Source organism: Amyelois transitella, chromosome 17 (assembly GCF_032362555.1).
Source record: "Amyelois transitella isolate CPQ chromosome 17, ilAmyTran1.1, whole genome shotgun sequence".
NCBI lineage: Eukaryota > Metazoa > Arthropoda > Insecta > Lepidoptera > Pyralidae > Amyelois > Amyelois transitella.
In genome coordinates, this window is record NC_083520.1 from 2157135 (window position 1) to 2178000 (window position 20866).

The 20866-nt window shown below is 35.2% G+C and overlaps 2 protein-coding genes across 6 annotated transcripts in view; one reads left to right on the plus strand and one right to left on the minus strand.

The window, feature by feature from the left end:
* Positions 1 to 3737, plus strand: part of LOC106143424 (inositol-3-phosphate synthase) — a 22877-nt gene extending 19140 nt beyond the window's left edge. Inside the window, exon 13 of the mRNA XM_060948966.1 lies at positions 613 to 3737. Coding sequence (XP_060804949.1) covers positions 613 to 711 — 99 coding nt within the window. The 3' untranslated portion in view covers positions 712 to 3737. The remainder of the gene's footprint in view (positions 1 to 612) is intronic.
* LOC106143412 (atypical protein kinase C) overlaps positions 3729 to 20866 on the minus strand; it is a 219639-nt gene continuing 202501 nt past the window's right edge. For 4 of the 5 annotated variants that reach the window (XM_013345487.2, XM_013345486.2, XM_013345489.2 and 1 more), the window contains 11 exons: positions 16960 to 17010; positions 14497 to 14582; positions 13995 to 14194; positions 12906 to 13047; positions 12205 to 12425; positions 11573 to 11753; positions 10997 to 11209; positions 10417 to 10584; positions 9758 to 9873; positions 9210 to 9339; positions 3729 to 9060 (listed from right to left, as the gene is read on the minus strand). In XM_013345487.2, coding sequence (XP_013200941.1) covers positions 9252 to 9339; positions 9758 to 9873; positions 10417 to 10584; positions 10997 to 11209; positions 11573 to 11753; positions 12205 to 12425; positions 12906 to 13047; positions 13995 to 14194; positions 14497 to 14582; positions 16960 to 17010 — 1466 coding nt within the window. In that variant the 3' untranslated portion in view covers positions 3729 to 9060; positions 9210 to 9251. Of the gene's footprint in view, positions 9061 to 9209; positions 9340 to 9757; positions 9874 to 10416; positions 10585 to 10996; positions 11210 to 11572; positions 11754 to 12204; positions 12426 to 12905; positions 13048 to 13994; positions 14195 to 14496; positions 14583 to 15573; positions 15698 to 16959; positions 17011 to 20866 lie in introns of those variants that run through there. The other variant, XM_013345490.2, reaches the window with a different exon arrangement.

The window sequence follows — 20866 nt, forward strand, 5'->3', positions numbered from 1 at the left end:
CTTATAATTGCTTATACCCAAAACGAGTTAAGTCCCGGCTGGTTCAAATATCGTGTCTGTATCGACAACCTACTGCGGGCCTGCCTGGGATTGCCGCCTCAGAACCACACACAACTCGAGAATAAAGTAACATGATCACTACTTATTGCCACTTATCACTACTTAAAACTGCTTATTCCCAACGCGCTTTTAGTCCCGGCTGGTTCAAACATCGTGTCTGTAGCGACAACCTACTAAGAGCCTGCCTGGGATTGCCGCCTCAGAACCACATGCAACTCGAGCATAAAGTAACATGATCACTACTTATTGCCACTTATCTCTACTTAAAATTGCTTATTCCCAACGCGCTTTTAGTCCCGGTTGGTTTAAACAAGCAACAACGTCGACAAGGGACTTCACTGGGGATTTTGAGATTATCACTACTTATTGCCTTTTATCACTACTTAAGACTGCTTATTACCACTTATTCCAAACGCGGTATTAGTTCCAGCCGGTCTCCCGGTGGTCAATTATTGTTTTAAGAACTTGTCATCATTCCTATTATAACTATACTTATATATACCAACTTCAACGCACAAATGGATGGTCAAAAGTGATTTTCCACATCAACAGGTGCCATTCCTGATGTCGGAGCTGCAATCTGGCCGCATGTTCTCGGGCGCTCCGCCCCCCAAGAAGCAGAAGATCTCCCAAGCTAATGGGGACCACTAAATTATGGCGCTCCGCCCCTTCCCCTGGTAGGTAGTTACGCCATATCATTATAAAGTCCATTCTTTACTTACCGAAATAGAGGCAGGTAATCAATCTTGATATAAGTCTTTTAATTAAAAAAAAATCTATAATAAAGTATGCAAAATAATTAAATATGACAAATGTTATTACATTTTGATTTTTCTTTTCATGGCTATTAATTATTTTTTTATGTATTTTTCAAGATAAAGACATACCAAGATTGTTTATACCTTTTTGCTCAGTATTAAAGTAATGGACTATAGTGACATGGATTCCACACAGATAAATACATACAGTATCTCATCTGTAATTTATCCTTTTTTAGGACAAGTGTTTAGAACTTGTTTTCAGTGTACGTAATTTATCTTTCATTTCAAAATATACACTCCTTTTTGAAGAAATATTATTTGATTGTATTCTACATTAATCAATATAAAAACTAATTAAAATTCTGTATTGACAAAATGCTATTTCTTGTCAGAATAATAATGCCAAATCTGAATGTATCAATGCTTGTAGGTCGTTATTTGTTGTTCAATACACAAGATTACTTAAAGCAATGTTAGATAGCTAATAACAGCTTATGAAATTATCAATTATTAATTCTTCGCTGTTTATAAAAAATAATTCTGATACTGAAAAGGGAAGGGGCGATTAAATGGACAAATGAATGTTATATTTTTACGTTATATTATCTGTGTGTTTAAGCGTTATAGTTTTATATTTAATAATAATTATCTGAATAATTGAATATTAATATTTCTGTTTATCACGTTTATGATGTTTTGTCTTAAACCTGTATTATTTCTGTGTATTCAACGAAAATAAGTTAGCAATATCCTACGTTTTCTGTGATAAGAATTCGTTATAATTTGTTTGTGATCGCAAGACTTTAAAAGTCTATAAAAGTATTTAAGCATGCGTATTTTAGTCGAGAAAAATTATTTTTCGGTATTTATCAAATATTTATTTTATAATTTAAATATGATTCCTATATGAAAGTATTTATTTTTTTCTGTTTAAAAATAAAGTATGGACCTTATATAAAACCACTTAGTTATGTCGTTGAAGAAATACTTTAAAGTATGTAATAGCATTTTTTTTTAGTTTATACATATATTAACGAAGATAAAACAATAATTCGGCTCATAAAAAATCAATTAACTTGTTCAGGAAATTATATTTTTTATAATTGTTATATTGTTTATTAGAAAAAATATCCATTATTGAACCCACCCTTAAAATATTTGTATATTTATTTCACAATAAAATTGTTGTTATTTGAAGTTTTATAATATTTGTTCCGTTCCTGTCGATACCTGTTAAGTCTTCTTATATGTAAAACATATGTATATTATATAGATGTTACACAATCCTTATTGTAGGTTTGTCCAGTGTTTAGTGAACACGCTCGTGAAATGTATGGTTTTATATGTAGTGTTAACATCTCGATTTATATTTGCTTGTTGGTGTATTCCCAAACATTTTTTATAATATGCTAAACAAAACATTTTGGAATAATGTATATACATCAAAACAATTTATATTACAAAAAATGTAAATTAATTTATAAAATTACCGTACTTTTATGATTATTATAAACACCTCAGTGATGTGATAATCTATCGTTATTACGCTGAATTAATTTTCTCGTTATGTGCTTCTTAAAAATTGGAATATGCAGAAATTATTTTATTACATTTGTAGTTTTGGGAATATGCCAATCTCACGTGTCAATATCAATGTAAAAATTACAAAGTTGTATTTTGTAGTATATTTACCGTTTAAAATGTTGGACCAGTGCTTCTAGGCTATGTAAGAATGTGATTCTTCATGATTTGTACTTACAAATTATATTTAAGGAACAAATGATTTGTTCGTACATATAAATTTAAATGCAAGTGATTGTTAAAACATTTTTTGTGAAATGCGGCGGTGTTAAGGAAACGGGGTTGCAATTTATATCTTCAATAGCTTTAGAAATATCGACTACTATTACGCATTTATTTAGTTGCTTCTTAAAACAACAGTTGTCATTGGTCTTGTATTTTTTTTCTTTTAATCAGACAATAGTAACTAGCTAGCAGAGACATGCTTTTATATAGATCTGTTACGAATTATTATTATCACCAAACTCTTAAAAGTATCAGTGTTCAAAGTAATTTTGGAAGCTTTTCAGAAACACACTTATGCTCATAAATGTATACCCATTATATAAGGTGCAATCACTATAAATTGAACCTTATATTCTTAGGAATAAGGTTTTAAATGATAATTGAGTATATCTTTAGTGTTATATTCACATGTTCTATTAAACAACGGGTTTTAATTATATGTTAAAGAAAATGGCGTCTTATTGCAAAGTGTATTTTGCGATTTATCTAATCGCTGTGTTAGATGTAGGTTAGGCTCTATACACGTGCATTTATATCGAAATAAACTTTGTAATTGGATTTCATCTTTTATTTTTATTCTTGGCCTTCTCAATTCTTTAATACGTTTAGAGGCTCACATTATGAACATTATTTTCTTTTTGTTTGAAAAATACACTCTAAGTTGACTTACAGGTAAAGATTTAAAAAAGTGGAGAAAATTCTTTAATTCTGTTATTCAGACATTTGCATCTTAGATTAAATAAATAACTAAAAAAAATTTAAATTTAAAGTCTATTTAAATGATGTTACCTGGCAGAACCCAGTCACAGTTATTGAATAATATTTACGATTTAATATGTAGTATTAAGTGTATGTATTTGTGACAAATTCCCAAAATATCTATGCAAGTATGGCTGGAATTTGAAATGTTTTGAGGTCCTGCCAGCGAGCACACTCCAGCACAACCCTTTTATTTTTACGTTATCTATTTTATTTACTATCTCAGCATTAAATAAATGTATATAAATGTTAGTATTTTCTCTCACTTTTTAGTTTTTTTTTCCATTTCTTTTCTATTCATATTTGTGATGTATTCAAGGTTATTTCAATTAAAACACAATGTCGGATTAATCTTTCTTTATTTTCAGTTAAGCATAGAATAGTACAGTATCCCAAGATCTCGCAGTCTGGTTCGACAAACTCGCAATCACGCGCCAAGCGTCATAACATTATGTCGATTACGTACACAAATGTACACAAAATATTAAAAACATACAATATACGTAACAATGTATACATACTTATACATTCGATTGGTTTTTCGTACCTGGTGTGAGTAACTTATAATTAAACATAATTAAAAATACTTAAATACTAATTAATATATTTGATTTGTTCTATGGCGTAAGTCTACAATGCCACGTTATGGTTAATGTGAAAGGAATGAATACATAAGACTTAACGCCAACTCGGAACAAATTATGTGAAAGTTGTATTTATGCTCCAATCCGTACCAACTTTAAAAGCAGATACTTGCAAGCTACAACTGTAATACAGACTACACCACAAGACTCAGGACCTCCGAACATTAAATCTCGGTTACATCCTCTCCTGGTAAGAGCCCGGAGTGCGTCTTTAAAAAAAAAAGAGACTTTGAAAAACAGAAAGTGATATATCGACATCTACATACGTCACAATATCAAAAAATACTTTTACACACATGTTTCAACGGATTGGAGTAAAAAAATAATGTGAAATGTCATTTTTTCTATATAGTACCAAATACTGTTACTTAAAGAGTAATTAAATACTTAATTTAAAAATAATACAAAATAATCCTATACACGCAGGATAGTAGCCCTGAAGCTGCAAGACAACGTCATTATGACAAAATATTAAGATCAACATAATAGGGTACCGGACAACTTTTCAGATTGTGTTTAAAAATAATCTTTATTTATTTATATATCCATAAAAAATAATATTTTAAATAAATAAATCTTTTGGAGTATTTAAAAACGTCAATAACGTAATTTATTTAAAATTGCCGCGAAAACAGCACTTTACGTCAATTCAGATCGCGTGACGTCATATGTTTGAAAAACAAACTACAAGCCATATTACAAGCGATCAGTGCTTGGATAATTTAAGTATTTTCTCGCAGATCTAGAAACATGCAAAACCCATAAATATCTAACCTTTAAAATCATAGAAAAAAAAACATATGTGAAAATAACTTTGTATACAATAAAACTAGTTTTAGGTTATGTTTTCGTTTGTAATTTCTTCAATCATTTCTGTTGTTAAGATAAACAAAAAGAGGTTGAAATACTAACACAAATGTTTTCACATTGCTAAATTCAGCAAAATAAAAGTCGGTATTAGTGGCAAAGGAACTGCCGACCATGAAAATATCAATCTTTTGGGAGATTTCTATTGTCGGTTTGTAACCTTGTTCCATGATAAAAGCTTGATAGGCGGCTTCAAGCACTTGCGACAACTTCTGTTATGAGTAAAGTCCTTCAATTCGTAACTAATTACAATTAAATATTTTTAGAAAAATTCAAATAAATCGTAGAATAACTCGAAATAACATACAAAGCAGTGGTGTTTACTTATCACTCATTACGTATGACGTCACTCACTGTGATTGGTGTTTGGGTTCTTACGCTGCACAGATAAAAAATATTGGATTTTTGCAACTTTATTTATTGATTTAAAATTATAAATCATTGTTATTTCTTAAAAATCTTTATTAAGTGATGTTCTTGTATAACAAACTTTATTTTAAAACACAACTTAGATTTTTTTTCGATTACTGTCCGGTACCCTATTACTTGATCAACTGATGATATAAACCATTAATCAAAGGCAGAATTCTTAAAACGATATCTGAAAAATCTTTAATGACAGCACCTTTCTCGAATAAGGAAAAAAGTATTTTTAAAACAATTTTATTAAGACATAAACACAACGGTAATAACGTTACTTTGATTAGGAAAAAACACAATTAAATAATGCCTTCTCCTAACAAATAATTATTAAAGATGATTTTATCTATAATACCTGTCTATCTACCTTCTTTGATAAGAATTTATGTCGAAAACAGTAATAATTAGTAACCAACAACATTAGGTGGAATGGAACTCACAATAAACGTTCTTAGTTGGCAACACATCAATAAAATACAAAAGGGAACCACAACACGAATATATAGAGTATAAATTCAGGCCTAACACCTAACAAGTCGTTACTTTAGTAATCCAAAATTTACTTTCAGTAAGAGAAATTGGGTCGATATTAGATTCTCTAAATTTAAATAGCATAATTTGAAGACTGCATGACGTTTTTTTGACATAATCCGTAATTCCCAACTTCATTGAAAAGTTGTGCGAAATTTATGATTATGTCAAAATATTATGTCATTAAAATGTATGACCCAATATAGCCTTTTATCAACTCACTTAAAAAAGAGGAGGTTCTCAATTCGTCGGGATATAATTTTTCGACACGCCAACTTCGACTGCAAAGAAATAGAAGAGGCATCAGTCTACAGGCAAATGTTATTGCTTTGGATTTATCATTGCGTTTATAGAAATATTTACTACGTGAGTTGAAAGTGCCATATTACCATCATTTTAGGTTATGTACTGTTGAGGGATTTCTATTTTTTCTCATATGTTTTGTAGACCAATGCCAAGACACCTATTAGCGTCGCGCGTGAGTACTAACACCGGTGCAAAATGTCTAATATAGGTTCTACACACTATTTAGAATAGATCGTGGACACTTGAGCTCAATCGGCGCCCGCGCACCTCATCGATTACCGTTACAATATTTCATATAATAAGTCTTTTTTTTTCTACATTTAACAATAATTTGTTATAATATTTTATAACCGATGTATTTTACGAGTTTGTTATTTATAATGTACACGATTTTAAATTTGTTCAGTGCTCAATATCATATATATTACTATATTTTATAAAATTCGTTGGCTACCTAAACGAGTGGTGTACCAAATTGAAGGACAACAGGAAACAGGATCTACAATAGGGAATGGAATATACTATACACGTAGCGGCATAAAAATTGACCACTTTACGATATTTGCCGACTTAAATACATTTTAACATGATAACATAAAATCGTGCTTTATACAAATTTAAACAATTAATTATATAGATTTATTAACACTGTGGTATTTTTATGCCAGTAAGTGTATTACAATAGCAATAATATAAATATCGTGCGCCATTTATATTTACAAAAAGAAGTATCAATATTTTTTAACCTACAAAAAAAAAAAGAAACAAATGAAAAATGTAATAAACGATGCGCGATTTTATGCCAAGAATTGTAGCTACGAAACTAGCTTAAATCTAGGCGTCTAGGGAATATACTAATTTTGGATAAGGGCTAGAATACGCTCCTCGGGCCTCCGGGGCCCTAAATGTCTACATTAAATTCCTTACGTGCCTTTATTTGAGCAGATCACCTGACTCTGTAACCACAAAGATATACTACAATATTAATTTATTGCTTGAAATTATAATAGATAACGTGACCGGAGGTAGCGCCCTCCTCGAAGCCTTTCTCACAGAAAGGATAAATAGACACTACTATAATAGTTTCAAAAATATTAAGTCTTATAATATTTCTCGTATGATTAATGATTTTATTTACAGAGAAGCGCTTTAGTCCCGATCGTTCGGGATACAGGGGAGGTGACGATGCTGCTCCCCGTTCTCACGTCAAGCGTTTTGCCACGAGCACCATGCTTGGCTAAATAAGAATCAATTCCATTATTATAGACATAGAAATGAAATATTAATTTTAAGAAAGCATTTATATCGGTGTTTAAAGAGCGTGTGAGTGCAGTATATATTTTATTGTAATTCAGTTATTTTAACATACAGATTCGAAGATGGCATAATTGAAATGTTACGAAGTTTTGGGAGACACTTTGTGTTCCAGTTTCTTTGCCGTGAAGTACACATAAAATGATTTATAATTTAAAGAAAATACTAATCTTCTTTTATTAAAATGAAGGTGAAAGCACCAAAATACAATACTTTTGTATACATTATTATTTGGAAGCCAATAAGTTTATGGAATGTTCGTGATTTGCGAAAATCACACTTTTATTACAATTGACCTCTTATTACAACATTTGAAGGCGATAAAAGTACACTATGAATTTCAAATTGGACGAAAGTGAAGAAAAATGAGAGATATTTTAACATAGGTTAGGTATCTAATGTAAAATAAATATTTCAAATGAATAATAGTTGAAATTCAGAGTGTACTAGTGTGAAAATAAATGTCCATGCAATGGTTTTTCGTCAAAGCAATACAATGAGCCAAAAGCTAAAAACTTTGTTTAAAAAATAAAGTATTCATAGAGAATATGATGTTATACGAAAAATAACACAAGATAAGCAATTTGAAACCAGTTTACAATTTCCTAGTGTTGTATTTTAAATAAACATATTAATTATCCATTTTTTACATTTAAAAATAAATCAAGGATTTCGTTTTAATTTCTTCCGGACCAAATTGGCTTGGATGAGGTGTAAGAAATATAGTTTTAAGGTGAGTGTGAATGATTAATTTATTTTTAAACAATCTCGCTACTTGGCAGTTTTAAGTTTTATATGTGAACCAAATGATAATGAATAATGAATATTGAATACTATCACTTTTCCTCTCTTCGCTTTAACACGTTTTAAGTTAACAACCATGATATACGATTTTGCATTTGCGATTCAACGATATTGGTATCAGTTTATTTTTAAATAAAATTGCAAACATTTAACAATTTTCATGCCATTTGTTTAAAATTCACACAATTTCGTTTTTTACCGACAAATATCGGAATTAAATTCTATATCAATACTTATTCAAATATTAGAATAATAAATAACAGAATTTAGAAGAATATTCCAGTTGAGTTCCAGATTTAAACATTAAATAAATTACTTTACCAGCATAAAATTTAGTATAGTTTTAAAAATCGAATTTAACATGTATGGAGTACGATATAGAATTGAATAAATCCGCTTATATATTTTTAATAGCGTTTTTTCGGTAATGAACGATTAATATGTTTAAAAAACGTTTTACTCTCACAAACAAGTATATAATCTGTGAAGTACGTTATATCGATACTTCTTTAGACCTTCTTTACTCCCTCACGGGGTAGACAGGGTCAAAAAAATAAAATAAAATAATCATTTATTGCAAGTCAAGAATTTGATTTACAATAATTAGTAAGTAATATCGATATAATACTTCTGATAACAATACCGTTGTTCGGAGTGCAAGTTTAATGTTTGTGTCAGTTGAGGGGTAGACAGAACATGTGTTGAAGCAACGTGGGCTTGCGCGGAGGCAGCTCCGAGCAGACGGAGTCGTAGTCTGACGACGAAGACTCGCAGCCGTATGCGTATGCCTGGTGGGGAAAAAAAAATAAGTTCATACATCCATGGAAAAGAGATGGAGTGGTCCTATTCTTTTTTGTATGATTTAGCATACTTGCTGTAATTAACAAGAATGAGTTCGATATGAATGAATGAACGAGTGAATGAATAAGTATAATACCTGCGTGTGATCGTGGTAGGGATGCAGCAGACAGGCGTGCTGTCACACGCAGTCCTCCAGCGACATGAGCAGCGGGTTCACGTACTCGAAGCCTTCGAACTCCGACTGGTCGATGTCTGCTATCACCGTGCTGGAGTTAAAGAAAATATTGTTTAAAAATCGCAAGTTTTTCAATTATTCTATTATTGATGAAGATGAAGCGAAAGCAGTATGTAGGGATCGTGGCAAGTGGGAAGATGTGGTCTCTGCCTACCCCTCCGGAAAGTGGCGTAACCTTCTATATGTTCAAAATTATATGACATTCTTCTTCCTCCTGACGTCAATCCCAGTTACATCTACTCTGGACTATAGCTCGGGGTACGCCCTTGACCATGTATCCTGGTTTGATTCGGGTTTTTACACGAAGCGACTTCCATATGAACTCTGAAACCTTTGCAAGAGAACCATATTGGATCATAATTACAAAACCAGTTGCCTGAATGTGCATATTTCCTCATCGTAAGAGCAGGAAATGGAATTAGGTTAATAAGTATATATAGACGACTTACTCGTTGTCGGGCGTGAGATGCACGGGCTCGTCGGTGAACTCGGGCGGGAAGTTGGCGAGGTCACGCTCGCCCTCCAGACGGGGCTTGAACGGCGGGACCACCTGCTTTTGTTCCAGCTGAAAGACAATACAATCATATTAATAAATTATTTGAGTACGTCTGCTTGAAGCGCAAAAAACCCAAGATGAGTTAATGCGACTCGACCGTCTGAGCTGCGCAATTTTTATTAGGGGACTCTTACTCTGCTTGAATTATCGCTACATATCTAGTTGCCTGTATGTTTTCTCGTGATATATATATATATATATATTTTCATCATTGTAACACTAACGATACATTATAACTCCCAATAGAATTTCAACCTTTTTTTCATTCAATGTAGCATCAGTTGATGGAAAATATAAACACATATGATGGGTATTATATACGGGCAATGATTATAGCATATTTCTTCCTACAAAATCGAATGTGATCATTGTGGACAGTCGCTACGTCGTACTCCTAAAGTATTCTGCCGATTCCGGTCCCTATTCCAAATCATGTCAGTTATCTCCTTTTTCTTAACATACTATGTGCCTAATTTTGAATAAATTTTTTAACTATTAATTCGTTCAAAACTCGAGTTTTCAAACCAATCAAAGTTAATATATCGAACTTACCATCTCCCACTCGATGCTCCTAAAGAACGGATGGCTGACGATGTCCATGAACCCGTTCTCCCCGCACCCCAGTCGCTCCACGGGATTCTTGTTGAGGAAGCCCTTCAGGACTGAGGCCGCCTTCACCGACAACGAGCGGGGAATACGGATCGTCTTCTCTAGGATCACCTGGAATCATCAATCAGTATGCCAATCAAAAAAATTATCTAGCACTCTACTGATTAATCAAGTCATTTATACTTATCGAGTTAATTTGTACAACTGCATGGTAAATTAAAATTGTGTCTTTATAAATTTCATCGTAATTTGGTTTACGATTTCGTGTTAAATTAAAGTTAATGTTTTAATTTTTTTTAAATTTGACTATATTTCTCGCAGGAGCGAATGACTAGCATATTGGCGCCAGTATCTAATTAGACGTGAATTGGTAGAGACAGTCCTCTATATTCTGGCCAGTCTTTCGTATACAGCCACATTTGAAAACAGAACGTTCTTTTTTTCTTTGATATATATTACTAACAAATATGATATACATATATATAAATCAGTTCAATGTGGCCTATGTTTTAGGAGACATTACCTGGAAGAGATAGTCCTCGGTATTCTGGTCAGGGTTGTCATGGGCGTGCGTGATATCGAACGGCGAGCGTCCAGCCAGCATCTCATATGTAAGGACTCCTAGAGCCCACCAGTCTACGGAGAACCCGTACTCTTCGCCGCGCAGTATCTCGGGCGCGATATAGTTGGGGGTTCCGCAGAAAGTGGACGTAGTGTCCCCGGGGCGGACGCCCTCCTGGAATCAAAAAATAAAGTTACGTTAAATAAATAAAGGCATAAAGGGTGAAGGTGTGTCAGTCAAGTGTCCGTTCGGAGACTGGTATCATTTTTTAGACACAGAATTCTTATAAACTTCTTCTTCTTCCTCCTGGCGATAGTCCCGGCGATAGTTACATCGTCACCTCTTTGGAGAGAGCCCGGGATGGGCCTTTGACCATAATTCCGGATTGGGTGAGTCAGATTTTGACACAAAGCGACTCCCATCTGTTTCTCCGCAACCTAACCCGTATTATACCATGTTAACACATTCAGTTTCCCGAAGGTTTCCTCACCGCAAAAGCATCGATCAATACTCAAACTAACGAAGAGTTGTTCTAACCTTGCACATGCCATAGTCAGTCAGTTTGATGTGCCCCTCGTGGTCCAGCAGCACGTTGTCCAGCTTCAGGTCCCGGTAGATGACGCCGCGGTCGTGCAAGAAGTGCAGCGCCAGCGAGATCTCCGCGGCGTAGAACCGCGCGTGCTCCTCGGGCAGCCGCCGCTGTCTTTGCATGTGGAACCTGGAATTCACAAAAACAAAAATAATAAATAAATAAATATACACGGGACAAATTACATTGATTGAGTTAGCCTCGAAGTAAGTTCGAGACTTGTGTTACGAGATACTAACTCAACGATACTATATTCTATAATAAATACTTATATAGATAAACATCCAAGACCCAGGCCAATCAGAGAAAGTTCGTTTCTCATCATGCCCTGGCCGGGATTTGAACCCGGGACCCCCGGTGTCACAGACAAGCGTACTACCGCTGCGCCACAGAGGCCGCCGAAAATGATGTCACTTTTTGAATCTAAATTCTATCATTAAGCCAAAACAGCCGAACTTGGCATTACAGACTTTTCAAGACTGTTAGCTCTGTCTAAGTTTGTCTCATTGTAGTTGCAGGAACGAGCTGTAAAGTGCTCAAGGTTCTGGCAAGATCTAAAGATACGAGTGGAATGACTCACATGAGATCCCCTCCTCTCACGAACTCTATCACGAAGAACAGACGGCTCGGCGTCTGGAAGCAGGAGTGTAACCCCACCAGGAACGGGTGGTTGGAGGCGGTCTCGAACACGTGCTTCTCCGTCTGCACCCAGTCGATGTCCTCGTCGTCGGTCACCAGCGCCTTCTTTATCACCTTCATGGCGTACACGCGCTTCGTGCGTTTCAGTTCCACCATCAGCACCTGGCAATTTGTCGCATTTGTTCAGTTAGACATCAGAGTTTTAAGAGTGGCTGTGGTTGAGTGGTTAAGGTCATGGGGTTATTAACTAACACTAATACATAATTTTTACTTAAGAAATTAATCTAACAGATAAAATTTCGCGATCAGTAGTATCTTTTCAATGGCACTTGTGAGTTTTATTGTCACTTGATTCGTTGTGAGCGATCACATCGTAAGAAACATGGACATTCTGACAACGGTATGTTTGCCATGATCCAAGCCGCATTAAGTTCTCCTCCTACAGGGTCGTAAAAAGTCAGACGGGAATAGCTTCGTTTTATTACCTGACTTAACCACTTCAAGAGCTTATAGGTAGACCCCAGGCTCCTCTCCAGGACAACATGAAACCAAACCGGTGCTAACGGCAAGAGGATGATGAGATTTTGACACTGTGGTTTAACGTCTTAAGAGATCTATGTAATGAAATTGTACATCGCATACCTTAGCATAAGAGCCTCTTCCGATGACCCTGATGAGCTCGAAGTCGTCGAGCGAGTACTGGCGCTGCGAGCCCGGCTCCAGCTCGTCGGCGCGCGGCGCGGGCGGGGGCTCCGCCAGCGCCGGCTCGGGCTCCGCTCGCGACCTGACGGAATGCAATGTTCTATTGTTACATTTTCTATTATTATATGGTAAAGGAACGTTGCCTTAAAAAGCGTACCAAATAATTGATTTAATTTATTGACGTAACGCGTACTCATAGTAGTCCTATGATATAATGCTGAGCTGTCTCAGCACGATTTGGAACAGTTTTGTAAATTCAAATTAATTTAAATTTGCACTGGATTTCTAATTGATGTACCAAATAAACTATTTCTTTTTTCTTCGGCGGAAGTAGATATAATAAGATGTAAGTGTTGTGACGTCAATAAGTGATACCTTATATCTGTTCTTTTTTTTACACTATTATTAAACTCGTATAATTGACACCAGATCCATTGTAACGAAATATGGTCAAGTGGGGTTTCAACCCCGATGTTGCTTGACTATGTGGCATCTTTCTTCAGACGATGGCACACCTACTGTCATACCTTGCAAGTCCTACTACTTGTATAATCTGTATGATGTCGCTAAGAATGCTGTTGCGATGGGTAACATACTGATCTTCGCATACATTTCACAGTCGTCACGCTAAGAAGACATCGCAACTTTTTACTTCTCAATACTTCTAATTATTTGACGGAAGAAGCTCGTCCAGGGTCCAATTGGCGTTATCTTGGATTCCGTAGTCAGTGCAGACATTGTAAGTAGACATTAATTGACGGCCTCTGTGGCGCAGCGGTAGTGCGCTGTGTCACCTGAGGTCCCAGGTTCGAATCCCGGTCAGGGCATGATGAGAAACGAACTTCCTCTGATTGGTCTGCGTATTGGATGTTTATCTATATAAGTATTTATTACCAAATATAGTATCGTTGAGTTAGTATCTCGTAACACAAGTTTCGAACTTACTTCGAGGCTAACTCAATCTGTGTAATTTGTCCCATATATATTTATTTATTTATTAAAACTTTTTGCTTCTAAAATGTAATATACCTGACAGAAGAGGCTCGCCCCAGGGTGCTCTCGCCATTGGCGTCGTCCTTGATCTCCACGGGGTCCACATGCTCGTTGGAGCACGGCTTCTGCACCAGTTTGTGGCACTTCTTGTGCACCAGCAACTTGCACTGGATGCACTTGAAGCCCTGACGCCCGAGGCCCCAGATGCGGTCTTGGCAGAAGGCACAGAAGGCGCGCTGTAATGATGTAATAAGTAAGGTTATGTTATTTTCCGGCTATATTAACTTTTTTTTTAATAATTACGTACTTGCATAGAACGTAATTATTAAAAAAAAAGTTAATTCTAGTTTGCAAAGGTTGGCTTCTACCATGTCAGCAAATTTCGACTATATAGTGAGACTTTATTGAAAAATCATTACCCAGTAAAAAACACTGGCCAAATATCGCGACACGACACGACATTTCCCGCCGTAGAAATTAAGAAAAATATAAAATTTAAAAATGGAACACAGCAGACGTTAGGCATAAACAAACTCACTCTATTGAACCGTTTGGCCTGGAATATGTGACCGTTCACCCGGTACAGCTTCCGCCACCGCCGAGCGCCGCGTCTGTATATGCTACCTGGAAAATAAACAGTGCTATGTTATTTTTATGTTGGCAGTGAAAAATACATTGTGTATATTATATATAGAGAGGTGGTCTCAAGGAAAGGTTTGTTAATTTTAAATTAAATTAAATTAATTAATCAAAACGTACTAAAGGTATGTCACATATTAATACATTTATTTTCAAAATAGAGTAGAAGGTATCACTCATTGAAGTTACCACAACTTATAATTTAATTTACTATTTATAATCTAATTATTCGTGACCTGACCTGGGTTCGAACCCGGGCTTTCAGCTGCAGATTCTATGTGTTCTTCGAGTTGCATTGCATAATGTGGGAACGAAATGATAATAAAAGTGGTCAACGAACTTCAGCATTTCATCGAGTAATAGTTTATGAATTGTGAATAATTCAATCGCTTCCTAGGATTTGGTCGATCATACGATAGAACACGCTATCGGTCAATATATTCTTAATGTTGTCGATTGACAAAATTAATATAATTCTGCATAGTCTAACAATAAATATTTTATTTTATTTTAGAAAGTGTAGCAGAAAATTTGTGGGTTATGGTATCAGAATAAAAAAGTGTGATGTACTGATTCAAATCTTACTGTGGCCATCTCTTTTCTAAGTTACATACAATTCAATTGATAATCGCTGCTCTGACAACTAAAAAAAAAAGAATCTACCGTCAACTAGAAGTTGACGAAACGAAATTAATGAAATGTCAAAGAAATGCATTAACAATACCGCAAAACATAACCTCACGACCTTTAAGTACTTGGGCAAAGAAAAACAATAAACGAAGTTACACATTTTTATGACTGCAAGTCGAAGTTAATAAAGCGTATCGTTTTACCTATCATACTTTTTAAATTTGCACAAGTCTTGATCTTAAAGATGATGCCAATTTTTTTTTAATCCGGATTTTTCCGCTATGATTTACAATAAAATTTGCCAAAATTTCCTTTATGTATTAGTGAATTAATATAACAAAATCACCTGTAAAATATTTAGCCAATCCCACGGCGCAAGACATTTGTTCTCATCGCAGCGGCGTGGCCGGGCGTCGGGCCGATACTGTGCGATTATCGATATTATATTATCTTATCGATTAAGAGAATTTCGTGAATCAGTATCGTTTGAGGATTAAAATGTTGTAGGTGCGCGCGGTACTGGCCAGTTTTTTTATAAAGAGATATGTAATACAAGAACGTCTTATCTTTCTGTAGAGTGTTGACGGCTTTACACTATAACTTATACTATTTTGCCTAGAATAATGAGAATTTTACAATAAATTTATTAAGAAGATTTGCCGTTAAATGCCGAAACTCGTGACAAATCAATTTCGCCATACACTTATTTATGAGCATTGTCTGTGAAAACTAAATAAACACGGCTTAAAATATTCAACAAATCACAAATTGCTATTGTCCTGTACCCGGGACCGCCGCTATCTAAGCGGGCAAAGTTTCCCACTAAGCATAATGGTTGGGACTTAAAGATGGCAACACTTTAAACTTTTCCTGGCGCAGCGACAGTTGTGCGGGAAAAATGCTAGTTTAGGAGTTTCGCGTCAAGGATGGAGAAAAATTCCAAAGAATAAAGGTCGTGAGCCTTGCAAATTTCTATAACTGCATACAAAACAAAGTTTGTAGTCTGTTTGTTTGCGAACTCTTAAACTAAAAGGATTTTTACGCTTGATTTATGAGTTCAGTTATAAAGTTGAAATGCATGCAGACAAAGCGTCTTTTAAAGCTTAGGAAATTTTGATAAATAGTTTATCTGGACGTTTGCGTTTACATACTAGATAACTAAACTGAGTGCACAAAACTATACCTAATGCAAAACGATGTTTAATGTTATGGTTATAGTTTATATCAAATTTTACTTTAGTTGTAACAATGTGCCAAAATAAATCCCACTAATATTATAAATGCGAAAGATTGTGAGTATGTCAGTATGCATGTTTGTTACTCTTTCACGCAAAAACTACTCAACCGAGTACGACAAAATTTGGTATGTAGGTAGCTTAAGACCCAGAATAACATATAGATTACTTTTTATCCCGGAGTTCCCGCGGGATTGATTCAACGCGGACGAAGTCGCGGGCGGCCTCTAGTAAACAATAAAGGATAGAAGAAAAAATATAAGTTTGGTTTCACCATTAACATAACTATAACGAGAGCCAAATCGTAACAAGATTTCAAACTTTATAACAAATACGTGTATAAATGAACATTCCATACCCACGATAACGTAAAAAGATAACTTTCTATTTTGATCCGATGAGCGAAACTGTGCCCTTATGACTAAGAGGTAAACATTTTGCCAATCCATTGAAGTGACTTTGGTTCAATCTTAATACGATAAAATAAAGCTACTTACGATCCTCGCCCGCGCATGGCATCCCGGGCGCCGCGGGAACATTCGGGAATACTGAAACAAGGAAACAAACAGATTAATATCAAATAACATGCCATTGTCAATTTACAAACAAATTCTATCATGGTGGCATGTGTGCTAGAGACGACATAATACTTCCTTCTCTTTCACTCTTATTCATATGCACAAACACTACATACATACATATGGTCACGTCTATATCCCTTGCGGGGTAGACAGAGCCAATAGTCCTGAAGACACTGCTAGATCACGTTCAGCTGTTTAGCTTTATGATAGAATTCAGATTCCAATAGTGATAAGTTGCTAGCCCATCGCCTAAAAAAGAATCCCAAGTTTATAAGCCTAATCCTTAGTCGCCTCTTACGACATTCATGGAAAATAAGATGGAGTGGTCTTATTCATTTTTATATTGATTCCGGGAACCACACGGCTTTTAGTTAATCCTCGTTACAGAATATTCATCTTATGTACGAGTAATAACTGTGGGTTAACTTCGCCCGTTCTCGGGACTTTTTGGGACATGAAAAGTCAATATATAATAGTAACCCTCTCCAACGCTCATGCTCGTGTAAGAACACTTAATTATCAACAATCAACACATATAACAAAACGCAAATTCAGAAAACATATCAACACAACATGACGTTTGTGTTCCCGCCAAAATGTCCCATCAGTGAGCGGCCATATTGGACGTCCAAATGTTCAGTTAGTATGAACAGGGCTCCGTCCATTCTCTCTGGTTTTTCATTCGATAGCCATCGAGGTCGCGTCGAGTGTTTTCGCCATTTTTATTCGCTACTACAGAGCAGGTGGGAAATGTAGTCCAAGCTTTACGTAATAAGGGTATTATCTATACTAATATTATAAAGTTATGAATGTGGACGAAGCGAAAGAAGTATGCAGAGATCGTGGCAAGTGGAAAGAGGTAGTCTCTGCCTACCCCTCCGGGAAAGAGGCGTGATTTTATGTATGTATGTATGTATATTATAAAGCTGATGAGTTTGTTTGTTTGAACGCGCTAATCTCAGTAACTACTGGTTCGAATTGAAAAATTATTTTTGTCTTGAATAGACCATTTATCGAGGAAGGCTTTAGGCTATATAACATCACGCTGCAACTTTTAGGAGCGAAGAAATAATGGAAAATGTGACTTCATTCTTGAGAGCTTCAATGATGCCCATAATAACTATTCCACGCGGACGAAGTCGCGGGCACAGCTAGTTGTTTAATAATTTAGAAGGTCCTGCTCACTTTGCAATTTGGTTAGCATTTCGTTACGATTGTTCTGTTGATGTTACATAGGGATTCAATCTTTGTATGTAATAGTCATTTGACCAGTTTAAAGATTAAAAGAGAACATAATATTTGTTTTTTATCACAAAACATTCAGGAATAACAACGGCTAATTTATTCTAGAAATACTAACGGGAGTGAAGCCCCACGCGAAAGCAAGTAACACGGAACAAATTACACAGATTGAGCTATCCTCAAAGCAAGCTCAACAGGGATACTAACTCAATGATGTTATATTTTACAAAAAAAAAATATATATACGAGTAGATAATTGTGTGGTGCCCGGCACTTTGGAATAGGACCACTCCATCTTCTTCACATAGTTGTCGTAAAAGGCGCTAGGGGATAGACTAAAAAACTTGGGATTCTTCTCTTAGGCGATGTGCTAGCAACCTGCCACTATTTGAATCTCAATTCCAACGTAAAGCCATGAACGAAATGAACGTGGCCTTTCACTCCTTGAAATGAAACTGTTGGCTCTGTCTATCTCGTAAGGGATATAGACGTAACTTTATGCATGCATATATAGTTAAATTTAAGACCGCTACCGGAAATTGTATGGCGTTATTGCGATCAAGCTTAGTCTCCATAGATAATCTACTTCCATGCGAGCGAAAACAGATTGAGAACTAGTTTCAACCCGTCGTTTTCATTTAGAGATTTGTATTGTAGACATTTAATAAACGCCGATATTGGTTTTCGAGAATAAATAAAAGTGCCGTGTGGTTCCCGGCACCAATATAAAATAGAATAGGACCACTCCAACTCTTTCCCGTGGATGTCGTAAAAGGCGACTAAGGGATAGGCTTATAAACTTGAGATTCTTCTTTTAGGCAACGGGCTAGCAACCTGTCACTTTATATGAATCTCAATTCTATCAGTACTAAGCCGAACAGCTGAACGTGGCCTATCAGTATTTTTAAGACTGTTGGCTCTGTCCACCCCGCAAGGGATATAGACGTGATTATACATATGTATGTAAGAATAAATAAATATTTTAAAAAGAAGTTAACAAATTCTAAAACCAAAGCCCTATGTAATATAGAAAGGAAATAACATGACCGTAAATGAATCCCCATACACATCCTAATTCCATTATGCGAATATCGGAACCGTATCTACGAAATTTCGTAGCAAGTGCTACGTAGCTCCGTAGAGGGTCTACGGCTACGGAAATTCCTGTATTAAAGTTGAGCTGTAACCCGCTGTGACGTCACTTCCGTGCAGTTAATACATCCGGAACCCACTTAGTGTACAGAGTTCGTATTAGTTTTAGTTATACAGATAGGGTTGGCAAACCTCCAAAAATGCTCCAAGAACTTAAAATAAGGACCACTCTATCTCTTTTATATAGATGACGTAAAAGGCGACCAAGGGATAGGAATTTAGGCAATATATGAGACTCAATTTCCATCGTAAAGGCAGAGAGCTGAACGTTGCCTTTCAGTCTTTTCAAGACTGTTGGCTCTGTTTACCCCGCAAGTGATATAGACGTGACTGACTGTGTATATGTGTGTTATCACACAGGAAACGACAAACTTCGGTGTTTATTTCCCGGCGAGTAACCAGCGTCATATACAACACGCTTGCGTAATAATTTCAGTATGAAACCGTTTTGTTGTATAATTCTAGTAAAATTAATTCTTATAAATCATGCATAAACTAAATTTTTACATGATTAAAATGTTAATAACTTCACAAAATTGACTCCCATGATTAAACCTTAACATACATTGATTGAAGTTAAATAAAATGAAATGCTGCAGTGCAGTTTGTTTTGTCTTATTTCTGTTTCCGTCTGCACTGAAACTTTGGAAGCGTCTGTAAACGTAGTTTTAAGAATTTTTTTTACGTCAACCAATGTTGTGACATTTATTAGGTGATGTTTGAAATGTCTCATAATAAAGAATTAAAAACTTTCGAATTTCGACTAACCTTACTATATGAATCACATTTAGCCCATGTCTAAAAAATAAGGCACTGGCATATAACACGTATGTTTAAATCGTACAAATTGAACTAGCCCTAACAAATATAAGTGATATTCAATTTAAGACAATTCTAAGGCTACAAAACAAGCCACAATATATCTAAACTTACTGCAAACTTTTTTAATATCAGGAACACCGTCGCACACATAAATATACCAACTGCTGCCGTAAATGATGTCATTTAAAAAACTAAACAAATAGAAAGTCCTCATTGAGAACGCAATCTTTATTAATAAAATGTAGAAACTAGGGTCTAGAGATATGAAATTTGTTTTGAGGAGTAGCTATACTATATGTGGTTCAACAGTGCACTAACAGAGGATTCCCAAAAAATTCAAAAAAAGGAACGAAAACCAGCCGGATATTATTTGTAGTATTTAATTAAACAGCCTTCTTTTTTCATCATATCATATTTAATACGGTAAAAATAAGAATTTAAACAATACCTACTTTTACTTCGCTTTCTTTTGTAATTTAAATTGAACTCCTCTAGTTCTTCAGTAAGTATTAATTCAAAGATATGACTTCACATACCTAATACATTATTGTCGAAGTACTTACCTATATGCAATGTTAATATAAGTGAAAGGGGGAATTCGTTCAGT